Source organism: Chiloscyllium punctatum, chromosome 20 (genome assembly GCF_047496795.1).
Source record: "Chiloscyllium punctatum isolate Juve2018m chromosome 20, sChiPun1.3, whole genome shotgun sequence".
Lineage (NCBI taxonomy): Eukaryota > Metazoa > Chordata > Chondrichthyes > Orectolobiformes > Hemiscylliidae > Chiloscyllium > Chiloscyllium punctatum.
The window spans coordinates 59,194,808-59,212,768 of NC_092758.1; the positions used below are offsets into that span (position 1 = coordinate 59,194,808).

General features: G+C 41.2%; 1 protein-coding gene across 2 annotated transcripts in view; it reads left to right on the forward strand.

Annotated features, from left to right (window-relative positions):
* The window catches only part of LOC140492151 (prenylcysteine oxidase 1-like), a 49,334-nt gene that overhangs the window by 26,715 nt on the left and 4,658 nt on the right, over window positions 1-17,961 (forward strand). The window contains exons 5-6 of one of the 2 annotated variants that reach the window (XM_072590980.1): window positions 13,028-13,168; window positions 13,654-13,754. In XM_072590980.1, coding sequence (XP_072447081.1) covers window positions 13,028-13,168; window positions 13,654-13,739 — 227 coding nt within the window. In that variant the 3' untranslated portion in view covers window positions 13,740-13,754. Of the gene's footprint in view, window positions 1-13,027; window positions 13,169-13,653; window positions 13,755-17,961 lie in introns of those variants that run through there. The other variant, XM_072590979.1, reaches the window with a different exon arrangement.

Consider the following 17,961-nt stretch of genomic DNA (forward strand, 5'->3'; position numbering starts at 1 on the left):
GACAAGGGATATTTGCTTAGAGTTAAGCTGTGGGTTTGTCAGCATTTGATATTATTTCAGATTTGCAACAACCTGCATTTACCTAACACATTTAAAATGTCAAGGAAGTATTATCAAACAAAATTTGATGTAGAGTTACCTTGTTGGTCCTCTCTCCTGTATGAGGATGAATTTTACCCAGGGTCACTCGATTCTACTGTGTACCTTCATGCGACTGACCAGACTGATTCCCAAACCAGATATCTTTGGTCACATAGGGCAGGATGTCATAGCAGGTAACAGGATCCAGAGTGCAGGATTTTCTTTCGCATCTCTGTTGCCACACAACCTCATCATTTAAGATACTGTGACCCGAAGCCCAATGCAAGTTGATCGACAAATCATTTGCCATTCTGGAAGATCAGCATCAAGTTGTTAGCGTCAATGTGACTGCTTCACGGAGAACTGCACCGTGTCTGTGTTGTGTTTTGTCGTCTTGTTGAATGCTGCTCCCTGCGGGTTGAAAAAAACAGAACCTGGCAGGGGAGACCCTTTTCAGCTATCCAGATGCAGTGTCCAATCCACTGATGCTTTAGCCTGTGTACTTTTGGAGCTGACTTCAAGAAGAACACCAGAGTTTGTTCTGTCCTTCCATTGGATCCACAGGAGGTGGCAGAGGCATTGCTGATGGAACTTGTGTATCCAATCCAGGGCTCACTATGGTACAGGAGTGTGGTGGTGATAACTGCTCTGTATAACTGGTCTTTGGTTTACTTTCAGAAGTCTTTGTTGTCAAAAACTCATTACACGATTTGTAGAAGGCTGAGCCGCTGTATCTGCTCTGATGTTGAATCTCCTTGTCGATTGTGATTTTTGAGATAGAAGCCTGCTATGGTGTAGGAATGTTTTCAACATACTCCAGAGAATAACCTATATGGGAGATGGAATATTTGTTTGGCCAGGTGCGGGTTGATTTTTGTTTTGTTTTGGGAGCATTTGAGGACAGACCCTTTTTTAAAAAAAATAAATATGTAAAGAACTAAGGAACAAAACAGCTGGTATTTAAATTAGTTGATGTAATGTAAAAAGCTGCCAACTAGTGGGAAAGTTGTAGAGGAATAAATTTTCATGTAAATTACAGGGAGATACTAAAATTATAGAGTTTATTATAGTGTAGGACATTAAATATTGACATAGATGGAAATGCTTTTAAAAAATTAGGAGAGTTGCCTAGTTGTTCAGTGAAAGAGATTATAAGGAACTGTTGTTACTTGTAAATTATTTTATAGGATAATGAAGTTCAAAAGCACTTATAGGCTTTCATAGAATTAAGCATACAATAAGTTTTGTAAATACAGGTAATTACAAATATCCTGAGGGTCACACCTATGACACAACACTGGAGAATTCACTGTCATGGGCTTTAAGCTTGAAAGTTTAAAAGTCATCAAGCCTGTTTGTGTTTTGAAGTATTTATAAATACCCCTCTTTCTATACATTTCTTTCATTCCATCTACATGAGAATCTGTTTTAAAATAGTATCTCACTGAAGCCAGAGGTTCTGAGTAGATGATCCATCTCGGCCTCCTCCCGTGTGGTGCTCAGAATTCCAGATATCAGCCTTCAGCCAATTCCATTCACTCCATGTGATGTCAAGAAATGGTTGAAGTCACTGGACACTGAAAAGGGACTCTGGCAACATTCCAGCAATAGTGCTGAAGACTTTTGCTCCAGGACTTGCTGCTCTCCTAGCAGAGCTGTTCCAATACAGTTACAACATTTGCATCTACCCAACAATATGGAAAATTGCTGAAAATGTGTTGCTGGAAAAGCGCAGCAGGTCAGGCAGCATCCAAGGAGCAGGAGAATCGATGTTTCGGACATGAGCCCTTCTTCAGGAATGCCCGAAACGTCGATTCTCCTGCTCCTTGGATGCTGCCTGACCTGCTGCGCTTTTCCAGCAACACATTTTCAGCTCTGATCTCCAGCATCTGCAGTCCTCACTTTCTCCAATATGGAAAATTGTCCAAGTATGTCCTGTACATAAAAAGCTGGACAAATTCAAACCAGTCAATAACTGCCCCATCATTCTACTCTCCATCATCAGTGTCAAAACAGCAGTTGCTTAGCAATAACCTGCTCAGTGATGCTAGTTTGTATTCTGTCAGGACCACTCAGCTTCTGACCTCATAGCAGTTTTGGTTCAAAGGTGGACAAAAGAGCTGAATTCCAGAGGGCAGGTGAGAGTGACAACCCTTGACATCAAGGCTGCATTCAACTGAGGGGGGCATCATGGAACTCTCGCAAAACTGGAATCAATGGATATTGGGGGCAAACTGTTTGCTGGTTAGAATCTTACCTTGCACTAGGAAGAAGTCTGCCATCTCAGCTCCAGGATATCTCTGCAGGAGTTCTTCAGGCTAGTGCCATACGCCCAACCATATTCAGCTGCTTTGTGAATGAGTTTCCCGCCACTAAAAGGTCAGAAGTGGGAATATTTGCCAACGTTCAGCACTATTGGTGACTTCTCGGATACTGAAGCAATTCATGTATAAATACAACAAGATCTGGATGATATCCAGGCTGGGGCTGACAAGTCGTAAGTAACATACTGGCCTCACAAACACCAGGCAATGTCCATCGCCAATAAGGTGCGATCTAATCATTATCCTTGTCAATACCATGGTATTACCATCACTGAATCCTCCACTATAAAGATCCTGGGGTTAACATTGACCAGAAACTCAACTGGATTCACCACAGAGAAACAGTGACTGCAAGAGCAGGTCAGAGGACAAGAATACTGCAGTGAGTAACTTGCCTCCTAACTCCCCAAAGTTTATCCATCATCCATAAGGCACAAGTCAAGAGTGTGGTGGAATACTCCCCACCTGCCTGGATGGGTGCAGCTCCAACAACACTCATGAATCTTTACACCTTCCAGGACAAAGCAGCCCATTTGGCACCACATTCACTAGCAGCCAGTTCCTCCACCACCAATGCTTAATAGCAGCAGTGTGTGTTATCTACAAGGTACATTACTTAAATTTGCCAACTCATCCTTTGGCAGCACTTTACAAACCCACAGCCAATTGCATCTAGAAGGATAAGGGCAGCAGGTACTTGGGAACACAACCACTTGCAAGTTTCCTTCCAAGCCACTCACCATCCTGATTTGGAAAGATGTCATTTTTCTTCACTGTCACTGGGTCAGAAGTCTGAAGTTCCCTCCCCAGTAGCATTGTAGGTCTACCTACAGCACACCACCATTTTCTCAAGGGTAAGTAACGACAAGCAATAAAAGCTGGCCAGCCTTTGATGCCCACGTCCCATGAGTGGGACATATTTTAATAAGATAACTTGACAGGCTCCCTGATTTTCTAGATGTATGAGGGTGTTAGCTTTTTTAGGCAAAACTTACACAGTTTATTGATTTGCTTAACTTCTTATCAGCAAAGGATGTCCTGCTTTTATTGTGTCTGTACAGTAACTTATCAGCTGCTATGACCAAAATTTCTTCCAATTTTAATTGTCCAAAAAGTGATGTACTTAATAGCAAAAAATGTAAGGGTGGAGTTTCTTCTTTTCTGTGTCTGTGATTAAATAAAGCATCTTTATATGGGTATCTACTAATGGCAAGTTCCGTATTTCAGTCACTTTATCAATCATTTAATATTGTAATTTGGTCTGATACTGAATGTGCACAATCACTCCATGCTGGCATAATTTATCTAAGTTTAAATTCCAGATTTTTTTTTAAACTTCTGCAGTTGCAAACTGGACAATAATAAAAGGAAACGCGCACATGCAAGCTACATCATCAGCAATGGGCTTGGCCAATAGATTAGATTCCGAATGGAAACAGTTTATATCCTTCTTTTATGACTCTTTATTAACAGCGTTTGCTGAGAGAAGCCCTGTCACATGATAGAGCCTCATTGTTCCAATCTGACTATCTAAATATAATTCCAGGTGTTACCAACTCAGAACCTCCGCTTCTTTCCAACAGGGAGTGCTGCCTATGAAACAATCCGAGCATAATTCTGTCTAATAATGCTCCAGTTCGTGGATAAAATTGATGCTTGGAAAGCTCTTAACTTGACCGGCTGATTCAACAGGACCTGTGTTCTTACTGCTAGCACTTTCTATGATTGATAAGAAGTAGGGGGAGCTGTGACCTGACAAAAAAAATTTTGCACTCAATAGTAGTTATTTGTAAACTTATGGCTGGAGCCAACTGGGAGATTTGACAGGATTTGGTTTGGCTTGTGAAAGAGATTTAGTACATTGAAGCACCCAGCAGCTGAATTCTGTGCTGCCTCAATAAAACTTTTATACAGATGCTATCTGAATTTCTTGAGGTTTTAAATGGGTGAATTAGCTCCATTTAACTTCTGAATGCCTTGCACTGTTTAATCATTTATGTCTGAAGATAAAATGCAGTAATATGGTTAGATGCTGGATGGAGTCTTGCAGTACATGCTCAATATTTTTATTAGTCAATATGTTGCAATATTCAATTGTTAAATGAATTATATTTGTACATTCTTATATGCCGGTGAAGTAGATGTTCCCACATTAATTGTTCTGGGAATCTCAATTTTGTAACTCATTTTGTCTACAGAGATAACATTGCATTTAAAGGTCAACATAAAAGTCTGTTTATATGTTGCTTCTAATGCAGTAAAATCTCAAGGGACAAGACTCAAATGGTAGTTTTCTTAGAAACTCTGGAGCTTTCTATTATCTGACAGAACAATGCTATTACTTAAATTACTAGATTAAAGTTCAAGTGAGGAGTGAAAAGCGATTGGAAGCTTTTAAAATTTGGACGCTTTATCACTACTGAACACTGAAGCTTAAATTTACCATGACAATGTGAGCTGTCAGGGGAAATCAAATGGAGTCACTGAGGCATGAAATTAGCCTGATGGAATTGAGAAAGCAAATTAGAATTTTGAGATCTCTTGTCCAAGAAAAAAAACGCGCTTTTCATTTGTCACTAATTTTATGCAGTCTCTTTCTGTAGTTTGATGATGTGCAGTTCTGTAAGCACCCTCTGGTGTTTACAAAACGCCAAGATCAACCTTAACCGAAAGCAGCTCAACATTCTGTCTGTCCCATTTCCACACTGTGCAGCTTGGAGTGCTGTAATTTGGATAATGACAAGGAGCTGCAGCCTTTTTTCCTTTCACTAGCCCCTCTTTAGACTGGCTTCCTAGATCAAGCAGTGGGGCCCTATTTGTAGATCTGGGAGCTACCAGCTCTGCAAAGATTGAAGATTGACCACAACTCTACCTCAGTCATTTCACCTCCATTGCTCAGAAAACTGTGAGGGAAGACTTCTGTGTCATAATATTGGTCTTTACTCATTTCCCAAAATTTATCCATATCTGCAGCTGCATTCTCAAATTGAAATGATTCAACAACATATGAGTTTTATTTATTTATGTGTGAGAGTTGTTTAAATTCCAAAATTGAATCTTGTGACTCTACATGTGGACTTATCTGAAGATGAGAAATGGAAGAAACGGGATGGACCACCTGGCATTGACTTAGGCCCTCGATGTGACAATGGTAAACACAGCCTATTGACCTTTGTTCCAGTATCCTGGGTTCCGGACCAAAATTTGGGAGAGCTGTCCTACAGATTACTCAGACGAAAGCCTGATATAGTCACATCTGTGGAATCATACCTTAAAGACAAGCCCCAGAAAACTCCTTCACCGTTCCTAGCTTTGTTCTGTCCCACTGGCAGGATGGATCCAGTAGAGATGGCAGCACAGTGGTATATAGTTGGGAGGGGGTTTTTAGGGCAGTCCTCAACATTGACTTCAGGCCGCATGAAGGGCAAGGAAACCACTTACTAATTACCACCTACTGCCCTGCCTTCCGCTAATGAATCAGTGCTCCTGCTGCTGAACACCATTGGGTGGAAGCACTGAGGATGGAGAAGGAACACCATGTGATCTGGGTGGAGAGCTTCAGTGCCTATCACCAAGAATAGCTCATCAGCAGCACTACTACTACTGGTCCTAAAGCGTATAGATGCTAGACTGGGACTGCAGCAGGCTATGAGCGCATTGAGAATACTTTCGATTTTGTTGTCTGGCATAATCACTATGGTAAATGGGATAGACTTTGAGCATATCTAGCAACTCAAGCCTGTATGTCTGTGAGGCAACATTCACCATCAGCAGCAGCAGAATTATACTACCACACAATCTGTAATGTAGGGCTTATGATGTAGGGCTACAGTACAATTGCCAACAAGCCAAGGGATTGACCTTTGTTGAATGAAGAGTGCAGGACTGCCTGCCAGGAAACAACAATGCATACTGCAAGTTATGTCAGCCTGATGAAGCTACAGTGGAGGAGCACTTGCCTGCTAAATAGTGGAATACAGTTCAATAGAGAAGGCTAAGTGACAACAGCAAACAACAAACTGATCAGATCTAAGTTCTGCAGTTTGTTGCATCCAGTCATGAGTAATGGTGAACAATTAAACAATTAACAGGAGCTTGAGGCTGCACAAATATCCCCAATCTCAGTGATGATGAGGATGGGGGGTGTGAGGTGGCTGCAAAAAAAAAGCTGAACAGGGAATGTCATTTAGTACAGGGGAGAATTTCATTTTACTCTGATTATTTTTACAAAGGTTCCAAGAAATCTTTGGAATTCTCTACCCCAGAGTACACACTCTCTTTTTAAAGTAGAGGTTGATTTCATTTTTGACTGTCAAAGGAAAAGAGTTGTAGGGAGAATCTTGGTAAAAGGCATTGAGGTGTTTCATCAGCAATAATACTAAATGGCAGAGCAGGCTCAATGGGCTGAATGGCTTACGCCAATTCCTGTGTTCCTATCCATTTTGGTTTCATCCTGAGGCTAGTCTTCAGCCAATTCCATCCACACCATGTGGTATCTGGAAACAGCTGAAGACACTAGATACTGCAAAGGCAGGGGGACCTGAGGAATGTTACAGCAGAAGTACTGAAGACTTGTGGTGCTGATCTAGCTGTGCTGCAGATATCTGCTGTACACAAAAGTCATACATCTCCAACTCGGCCTATCACTGCCCTATCGGACTAGACTCCATCATTGGCACAGTGATTGGAAGAGGCTGCCGATACTACAATTACGCAGAACTTGCAAAGGAATAACCTGCTCATTTGGGGTTCTGCAAGAGTCGCTCACCTCCTGGTCCATTTACAGCCTTATAAGAGCATCAAGAGGCCGAACCCTGCAGTTGAGGTGAGACTGACTGCCCTGAAGGTTAAGTTGCATTTGACCTAATGTGACATCAAGACTTCCCAGCAAAGCTGCAGTCAGTGTGAGTTGGAGGGGGATATCTCTGCTGGTTGGAATCCTACCTTGCGCAAAGGAGGATAGTTGTGGTTGTTGGAAGTCAATTATCTCAGTTCTAGGACATCTACAGGAGTTCCTCAGAGTAGTGCCCTAGGCCCAAGCATCTTCAGCTGCTTCATTAATGATCTCTCCTCCTTTTATATGGTCAAAAGTGCGACATTCACTGATGCTTGTGACAAGTTCAGACCATCAGTGATTCTTCAGATATTGAAGCAGTCTGTGTCCATAAGTAGAAAGAGCTGAACAACATCCAGGCTTCAGCTGAAAAATGAAATTGGCATTACACTAGTACCAGTGCTGACTATCTTACAATCACCCCTTGAGATTCAATGGCATTGCCATAGTCCATATCTAGGATTACCATTGACCAGAAACTGAACTGGATTAGCCACATAAATACATGGCTACCTAAGCTCAACCATTAGCTGCTTCATCAAGGTCAGAAGGTCTGTCATAAGGTCAGAAGTAGGGATGTTCACCAATGTTTGCATAACGTACAATGTTCAGTATCATTCATGACTCCTCAGATACTGAAGCAGTCCTTGTTCAGATACAACAAGATCTGGACAATATCCAGGCTTGGGCTGACAATTGGCAAGTAACATTCTGGCCACACAAATGACCATCACCAAAAACAGACAATCTAACCATTGTCCCTTGGCATTCAATACATTACCATCACTGAAACCCCTACTATCAATGTCCTAGGGGTTATCTTTGACCAGAAACTCAACTGGGTTCACCACATAAACACGGTGGCTACAAGAGCATGTCAGAGACTAGGAATACAGCAGCGAGTAGCTCACTTCCTGATTCCCCAGAGCCTGTGCACCAACTACAAGGCACAAGTCAGGAGTGTGATGGAATATTTCCCACTTGTCTGGTTGAGTGCAGCCCCAACATATCGACTGTCTTGTTCCTCAGATGCTGCCTGACCTCCTTTGCTTTTTCCAGCGCCACACCATTATCAACTCTGACACCATCTAGGACAACGTACCCACTTGATTGGCACCATATCCACAAACATCCAATCCCTCCATCACCAACGCTGAGTAGCAGCAGTATGAGCTATCTGCAAGATATCTCCAAACCCACAACCACCTCCATTTAAAAGACAAGGGCAGCAGAAATATAGGAACGCTACCACCTTCAAGTTCCCCTCCAAGCCACTCCCCATCCTGACTTGGAAGCTGTTCCTTCACTGTCGCTGGGTCAAAATCCTGGAATTCCCTCGCTTAAGGGCATTGTGCATCAACCCACAGCAGATGGACTGCAGTAGTTCAAGAAGGCAGCTTATCACTAATGTCTCAAGGGAAACAAGGGCTGGGTAATAAATGTTGGCCAGCCTAGACACCCATATCCCACAAATGAATACTTTTTTTAAAAAAAAGTAGGACAGAGGCTAGGAATCTTTATAAAAGCAAATTATTGTGGATGCTGGAATCTGAAACCAAAAGAGAGAATACTAGAAAATCTCAGCAGATCTGGCAGCATCTGTAAGGAGAGAAAAGAGCTGATGTTTCAAGTCTAACTTTGACAAAGGGTCAGTTAGACCTGCTGAGATTTTCCAGCATTTTCTCTTTGTGCTAGGAATCTTTGTTTGATAGCTTCACTCCTGACTCACTGAAGCCTGTCTTTCATCTACAAGGCACAAGTCAGGAGTGTGATTGAATCCACCACTTGCTTGACATCATCCAGGATAAAGCTGTCCACCATGTTCGAAACTCATTCTCTTCGCCACTGACACACAGCAGCCGTTGGGTATACCATCTACAAGATATATTGCAGTAACTCATCAAAGGCCTCTGAAAACACCTTCCAAACCCAGACCTTTTACCATCTGGATGGACACTTAGTAATACAACCCGCAAGTTGCCCTCTAAGCCACACACCATCCTGACTTGGAAATACATCATTGACCAAGCAGCAGTGAAGGAACAAATTCCTGGAACTTCCTCCCTAACAGTACTGTGTGTGTTCCCACATCCCAAGGACAGCAGTGGTTCAATCAAGAAGACAGCTTATTACTATCTTCACCAGGGTAGAAAAGAAGGAGGCTGGAAGAACACAGCAAGCCAGGCAGGATCAGAAGGTGGAGAAGTCACCGTTTTGGGTGTAACCCTTCTTCAGGTCTCTCATTGTCTTCTCCAGGGCTATTCTGGTTGGACAGAAATACTGGGCTAGTCAGCAATACTCCTTGTCCCACGAACAGTTTAACCAAATTAGAAGTTGCCTTAGCATTTTCTTTTCGACTCAAACAGATGCCTTGAATTTGAATTATTCTGCCGAGAAATGTCCTTTGTGCATTTAAAATGCAACTTGCACATCATTGCAAATGGCTTGCCTGCGGTAAAAACGATGAATTTGTGGTTACGTTTACTCTGAATTACACTTTCGCTAAAAATATTGTATGTTGTGATAATAAAACAGATTAAAGTGTGTGTCTTTAAAGAAGCTCAACTAAATTTCATATGGTTTTTGCAAAACCTTTGGAATTTAACATTTGATGTGTGTTTTCTGGTAAGGGCATTGTGAACTGCTTTCAACTGTCATCAATTGACATCAAAATCTGAGAAGTTTACTCCCGCCTCATACTGAGAAGGGAGGCCAAATGAGTTTAAAATGACAATATGATACGCCCACAAAAATCTTTGCTTAGAATTTATCCAAAAGAATACAAGAATTCTTCTTCTTCCGGCCTTCCTATGCTCCGGGGCTTCACTTTCCTCCAATTCTGGTCTCTCATTCAACTCTGTTTTCTTCTGTGTAACATTGATGGCTATAATCGCAAACTGTGCAGGGCCTAATCTCTAAATTTTCTTCCTTCTTTACCTTTTGAGATTCTGCTGTAGATCTACTTTTACGTATTTGATGACTTGACCTATTTGGCTCACTTTCAGTTTGTGTTTGATTAACATTGAAGCAGCTTTACAATCTCAGTTCTGAGAAAAGGCTTTTGAAATTTCAACTCCCTTTTTTTCTCCGTTTGTATACTGATCTGTTCCAAAGGCAAATCTGCATTTGAAGCATTTTCTGATTTTGTTTCAGATTCCAGACATTGTGTATAAATCGACTTTGATTATAGCATTTAAAATCCACCAGAAATAGAGATGTTTAAAGTATACATATGTACCTTTCTTTTAGACGTTTCAGTTTTAGCTTCTGATATGGTACCTATATCTACATGTTAGTGCTTGTATTGGTTTGCTTTATGGTTGGTATCTGTGCATTATTCCATATTTGAAATCTAACCAGCTGGACAGTAAAACAATAGTATTGTGTGGAAACCTAGTTTAATTTATATTAGTTTAAATTAACTTCTAAGAGAGCATTAACTTCTAATTTCACAGTTCTGGAGAAATCTCCCTTCAGTTCTGAAGGAGAGTCATATCATACTTGTAAACTTTTGATTCCCTCTCTTGCAGATGTTTCCAGATCAAATAGTTTAGTTTCTTCAGCAATTTCTGTTCTTATTTCAGATTTCCAGCATCCACAGTATTTTAGTTTTGTTAGATCAGGAAGTAGGTTGATGGGAGGAATGCTTGTTCAAAGGACAGGATCACAGGTACCAGACATTGGGATGTGGGCTGTCTGCAGAACAACGACCCTTCTAAAGGCCAAAGTGTAGTCCCAAGGGCAACTGTTGTTCCAGGTGGCATTCCTGGTGATGGAGAGACGCCAGCCTCTGGTTAGTTGGTAGCTCTTGGGGCAGGATTTCTATCCATTGCATAATAAAAGAAATTTAATGACCTCCATGGGAGGTCATGGAGGTAGGTTGCCTGCAGCCTGTTTTGGTGACGGATAGTCTGAGACCCCCTGTCTCCCTCATTAAATTCCACCCTCAAGCAAGTTTTGTTGAAGCTTAGTGACAATGTCTCTACCCCTGGACTGGGAAGCCTGTGTTCAAGTCCCATCTGCCCTGCATGTCTCTAAATAGCATCTCTGAACAGGTTGATTAGAAAAATAGGTTATATTTTAAAAAAGACTTTTTAAAGAAGTTTTAAAATTTCAAATTTATTACTTTCAAGTTTGATCTTCTCAAGGAAGAACTTCAGAACAAATGAATTGTCGTGCCAGAGTTTTAGAAAAACACTTAACCTGTTTAGCATAAGGAAATATCATACTGACAAAGATTAACTAGTTTATCTTGAGCCATATAGTCTCAAGTAAACTTCCTGGAACTGAATTAGAAATAAATACCAAATTTTAAAGGAACATTTTTTTCAGTTGCAATTTCTTGTTTGAATGTAATCTATTGAGTTATGTGCTTATCCTGCTGTACACAGCTGGTGCACTTTCTGTCTCACAATAGAACAAACAGGATTAAAATTACTTAAAAGTTAAACAACACTCTGCAAGAATGGGCACTAAGAAAAATAAGTTTAATTGGAGCAGCAAGTTATTCTCATTCTCTAGGGTTGTCTAATTGTCTGTGAGCAGATTTAGCCATGTCCACTCACTTCAAGGCCCTTGCTATTATTAAAATTTATTTTTGGGATGTGGGTATCACTGGCTGGCCAGCATTTATTCCCTGTCACTAGTTGCCTTATAGCTTTCCAAAATATCCCGAATGACTACTGCTTCATGTGTGCATTTATAGTTGCTTGCTGTGGGCTGGATTAGTCGTGACGAACACTACCCACATTCCACTATGTTTTTATATTTGTGCTTCTTAAAACTGTGGACTGAAATGAGAATTTTGAAGTGTGTTGAAATTAAGCAATCCGTACCTGTTGTGAACCTGTTTGAGTAGTTGGTGGTGTCAGCAATTTGCAGACGAACGGGAACTAATGGTTTGTTTACAAGGGAAGCTGACTGTTGTGGACTGGTTGCCAATTATCAATGACAAAGGTCCTCTACCTGTCCACAGCCATCCATTTGGTTGCCAGGTAACAACAGCTTGGGCTGTGAACAAGACGAAGAGAAGCTAGATAAACTGTAAGAGAAACAAATGCAGCATGAAGAAAATCTCTCAGTTCTCTGCAGTAAATTATCTAGGAAAACAGCTTAGCTTTCCTTATGCAGATGTGACAAGTTGTGACTTTAAATTGAATAAGTCAGAAACCGTTCATGAGTGAAACAGCCACCCTGTGCCACTTGCAAGCCAGCAAATGCTTTTGAGGGGAAAAAAATGGAAGGTTGAGGAGAAATCTTGGATCAGCAAGAGCCAACCCAACAGATCTTAAGAACAAAGACAACAGAGCTGTTTTCTCAGTTACCTGCTACACGTGTCTTGTTTTCCTGGTCAGTTTAGAATTTTAATTTGTAGAATTAATTTAATTATTTACCTGTTGCTAGAATCTATTTATCTGTAATAATTAGTGTGCTGTCTATAAACCTGCATCTGAAAATCAACTTTCAGGATGACTCTGGGAACAACGTTTTCAGGTGTGTCGTGACTATGATGCAAGGAAGCCTAGTGTGAGTCACCTTCATCAGGCAATGGAGATTAGACTCCAGGAGACAGCTTCATATATCTAACAGGGTGCAGGTTATTTTGCAAGTTATTTGGCTTGCTGAGTTAGTTGGAAATCAAGTAAAATGGAATTTGGATTCATTTCAGAGTGAAAGCTTACTGCAATTTTCCCACGTTGACCATCTGGGAAAATTGCTTTGCATTTCTGAAATGTAAATTTAAGTCAAAAATCATTATTCTAATGATTTTTATTCTCTCTTTGTGTAGGAGCAGTATCAATAGCAGGGGTCCAAGCTGGCCTTTGGGCAGTGGAAGGAGGAAATAAACTGGTTTGTTCCCAGTTACTTGATTCAGCAAAAGTCAATGTTGCCCACACCACAGTGACTTCAATTTCTCTGCACCCATCAGGTAAGAAAGGAATTACATTTAATTGAATTAGCGTTATTGTCATATACTCACATGAGTACAGTGAAAAGTTTACAAGTCACTACTTACAGCACCATCTTTGATACAAAAGTACCTAGGTACAAATTCTTAGGGAAAAGAAATTAGAAAAATAAAGAAATAAGAAGCATTACAGACCTTCAAAAATACAAAATCGTAAACATAAATGAGAAAAATAACAGAATAAAAGTTCAGAAAATGTATCCCGGGCTGGATGCAGCCATGATGCTGAAGAAAACATTGCATGGAGTCACAAACTGACTGAAGCTGCCACAAGGAAATCCAAACTGAAGCTGATAGAAACAGCCACCGAAGCCACCAAAAGGAGTCCCAGGCAGCCACCAAGTGTATACTTAATGATTAGATGGAAGGCCTATTCATACACTGAATAACTGAGCAATTGTCAGTGAAGGCACACTACAAAAAACCGGATTGTTTGTTTTTTAAAGGATATGTTATCAGCACAAAATTGAAGATCTGCACCCCCAGCAGGGGTGTCTCAGTTCTGCGATCGGTCAATAAACACTTGGAATAGGTATGGCTTTTAAGACTTCACTCTTTATTTTTCATATGGCCGGGCACAGAGTGTCCAGAAACACTGAGGTTATACACTTGCTTGACTTAAAACAAGGACAGTTTTATACTTTTCTTAAAGAAGGGTATAGGCCATGATCACATAGTACATTCAAACAATTACCAATCAATACAGGATACAGCTTTATTTGACAGTTACTTTGATCCAGTGATACTTCCTAGGAACCATCTTAGTTTTCCAACACTCAGACCACCCTTATCTCACTAACTGAGCCACTGTACCTGTATCTGAAGATCAGTTAGGATGACCAGTAATGTCTTATCTAGTCTAGTTTTATATATGCTGTACAGGGAGCATTGTCTGCTAATTTCTATTGAAGCAGACTGTGGTTAGTCAATTATGCAGATATAGCAGAATTATTCATTAGTAACTTAAAAGCCATTTTATGCAGCTTTAGCAGAATTGTCAATTTGCAGCCTAGAATGCTGTACATCTCTATGACACTAAACCATTTTGTCATGCTATTTGCATTGAGAAGCCATTTTATTGCCGCCTAAGTTATAAAGAGCATCTGTATTCAGGTTTCATATCCTCAAGATCTGCTGTTACAATATTAGCTGGGATTTTGGTAAGTTATCTAGTATCATATGCAAACTGCTGCACATTTCCTCTACTTTACCGATTGGACAGCAGTGGATCTTTAACTCAGAGAGCTTGGATGGCACTTTGAAATGTTTGTACTTTACTCCCCTTCCTGTTTTTTGTTTGGGTAGGATCAGGAATGAACAAATATTATGCCTTATTACAATGATGTGGAGGTTTGAAAAAATTTACATAAAATCTATGCATAATAGAAAGTTTGCACCTAAAATATGGCCCCCACGTAGTTAGAAATGATCTTTTCAGACAGTTTGTTTTTGAATTATTTGACCAAACATATCTTGAAAGAAATATTGAGCCAATTTATGAATATGTTAATGCCAGTGGTAAGGACAACACAAAAAGTTCAAAGGCTAAAAGTGAGTCAGATTCCATCACCTTTGTGAGTCAGATTCCATCACCTAAAGATTTAATGCAATATTTAAAAGGCATCTGCATGGGTATATGAATAGGAAGAGTTTGGAGGGATATGGGCTGGGTGCTGGCAGGTGAGACTAGATTGGGTTGGGATATCTGGTCGGCATGGACGGGTTGGACCAAAGGGTCTGTATCTATGCTGAAAATCTCTGTGACTCTATGACTCTAAAAGAAGAACCCATTATGGCAGATATTCATGTGTAATCACCATGACACTCCCCACACTCTCACCAGTCCCACATATTGGGGCCTGCACTTTGGGGCTGGAGCGAACAGAGGGCAGTCTGGGAAGGTAAGAGATTATAAAAACTTAGCTCGTGGATTTGGGGCCTGCACTTTGGGACTGGAGCCGAGTGGGAGCGAATGGAGAGTAATCTGGAAAAGTAAGAGATTCCGATTCGAAATTGTTCCGACTGAGGAGAAACTGAAAAATGACATCACAGGAGGGCTGTGATTTGATTGTCTAATAAGGGGTCTGCTAAATTTAAGTCTTTAATTTATTGATTACGACTTATTTATTACTTAAAACTTGCATAAGCATTGATACAGAAACAGTTAAAAATTAAACAAAAACAAATTCAAACAAATGAAATAAAATAGAATGAAGAGTCAGGTGATTTGGTTCTGCATGATGTGGGAGCTGGTGGACCTTTTTGTAATTCCCAGTAACCATGTCTGTAGTACATGTTGGTTGCTGGAAGAACTCCAGCTCAGAGTCAATGAGCTGGAGTCTGCGTTTCAAACATTGCGACACATCAGGGAGAGGGAGAGTTGTACCTGGATGCTGTGTTTTAGGAGACAGTCGCACCTCTTAGACTAACTAACTCGAATTTGGCCAGTGGTCAGGGACAGGAGGGTGTGGGTGAGGCAGGTAGAGGGATCCAGTGGAGCCTCAGGTCCTGTCCTTGTCCAACAGATTCAAGAGTTTTGCTCCCTGTGTGGATGGGAATGGGGACTGCAGGGAGACTGAGCCGATTGACCACAGCACTGTGGTGCAGGGAGCCATTCAAGTGGGGGGAGAGAGGAGAAATAGTCTAGTTAGAGGCACAGACACTGTTCTCGGTGACCAGGATCATGAATCCTGAAGGTTGTGTTGCCTGCTTGGTGCTCAGGTTTGGGATATCTTATCTGAGCTGCAGAGGAACTTAGAGTAGGAGGGTAAAGACCCAGTGGTTGTGGTCCATGTAGATGTCAACAACATAGACAAAACTAGGGCAGAGGTTCTGCTAAAAGAGTATGAACAGCTAGGAGCTAAAGTGAAAAGTAGAACCAAAAAAGGTAGTAATCTCTGTATTGCTACCTAATCCATGAGCTAATTGGCACAGGGTCAATAAGATTAAGATGGTAAATGCTTCCCTCAAAGGATTGGTGTGGGAGAAATGGGTTTGAATTCATGAGACATTAGCGTCAGTACAAGGGAAGAACAGATGGGACGGTGTTCCTCTGAACCGTGCAGGGACCATAGTCCTAGTGAGTCGCATATCACGGGTTGTATGCAGGGCTTTAACATAAGTGCTCAGTTATAGGGGAAATGAGAAAACCTGAATTAAAGGAGGAGGTAAGAGTGTAGAATGCAGGAGTGGTTATTAAAATCTCCCAGCACAGGCACAAATAGGACAAAGTATATGGAAAGGGTTAGCAATCAAACTTCAAGCACACTGGACAAACGAATGACAATGAGTCTTGTGTTAATACAGGACTGCAAGTGTTTTATCTGAATGCACACAATATAAGGAATAAGGTAAATGGCCTTGTGGCACAGATCAAACTTGGCAGGTATGACAAGGTGGGCATCACAGAGACATGGCTGCAAGGGGATCAGGATTGGGAGCTGAATATTCAAGGATATACATTCTGTTGAAAGGATAGGAAGGTGGGCAGAGTGGGTGGGGCTGCCTTATTAGTAAGAAATGAAATTAAATCAATAGTAAGAGACAAAGTAGGGTAGGATGGTGTAGAATCTGTGTGGGTAAAATAGAAGAATTGCAAAGGTAAGAAAACCATAGTTGGAGTTATGTACAGACCCCCAAACAGGAGTTAGGAGCTTGGGCGCAAGATACGCCAGGAGATAGAAAAGATATGTAGGAAAGGCAAAGTTACAGTGATCATGGGGGATTTTAATATGTAGGCGGATTGGGAAAATCATTTTGGTAGTGGATTGGAAAAAAAGGAATTTGTAGAATGTCTACAGAAAGGCTTTTGGAGCAGTTTGTGGTGGATCCCACTAGGGAATAGGCAAAAGTGTAGTTAGTGTTGTGCAATGAGGCAGACTTGCTAAGGGAGCTTAAGGTGAAGGAACCCTTAGGGGGCGGTGATCATAATATGATTGAATTTACTCTGCAGTTTGAGAGGGAGAAGATTGAATCAGAGGTAATGGTATTGCAGCTGAACTGTACAGGCATGAGGGAGGAGCTGGGCAGAATTGACTGGGAGAGGAGCCTGGCAGGAAAGACAGTAGAACCACAATGGCAGGAGTTTCTGGGAGTAATTCAGGAGACACAGCAGGAATTCATCCCGAGGGGGGAAAAAAGCATGGATACAGAGAGGATGAAGCAACCATGGCTGAGTAAGGAAGTTGGGGATAACATAAAAGCAAAAGAAAAAGCATATAATGTGGCAAACGGCAGTGGGAAATCAGAGGATTGGAAAGCTTATAAAGACCAACAGAGGGCAGCAAACAAAGAAAATAAGGAGGGAGAAGATTAAACACGAGAGTAAGTTAACCAGTAATATAAAGGAAGAGTGTAAGAGTTTCTTTAGACATATAAAAGGCAAAAGAAAGACAAAAGTGGACATTGGTCTGCTGGGAAATGGTGCTGGAGACATGGTAGTGGGGAACAAGGAAATGGCTGAATTGAATAATTACTTCACGTTAGTCTTCATGGTGGACGACCCGAGTAACGTCCCAAAAATTCAAGAGAGTGAGGGGCCAGAGCTGAGTATGGTGGCCATCACCATGGAGAAGGTACTAGAAAAACTGAATAGCCTGAAGATGGATAAATAACCTGGACCAGATGGACTACACCCCAGAGTTCGCAGGGGGTTGGCTGAAGTGAAAGTGGAGGTATTAGTGATGATCTTTCATGAATTGCTAGAATCAGGGAGGGTCCCAGAGCACTGGAAAACCGCTAACGTGACACCCCTG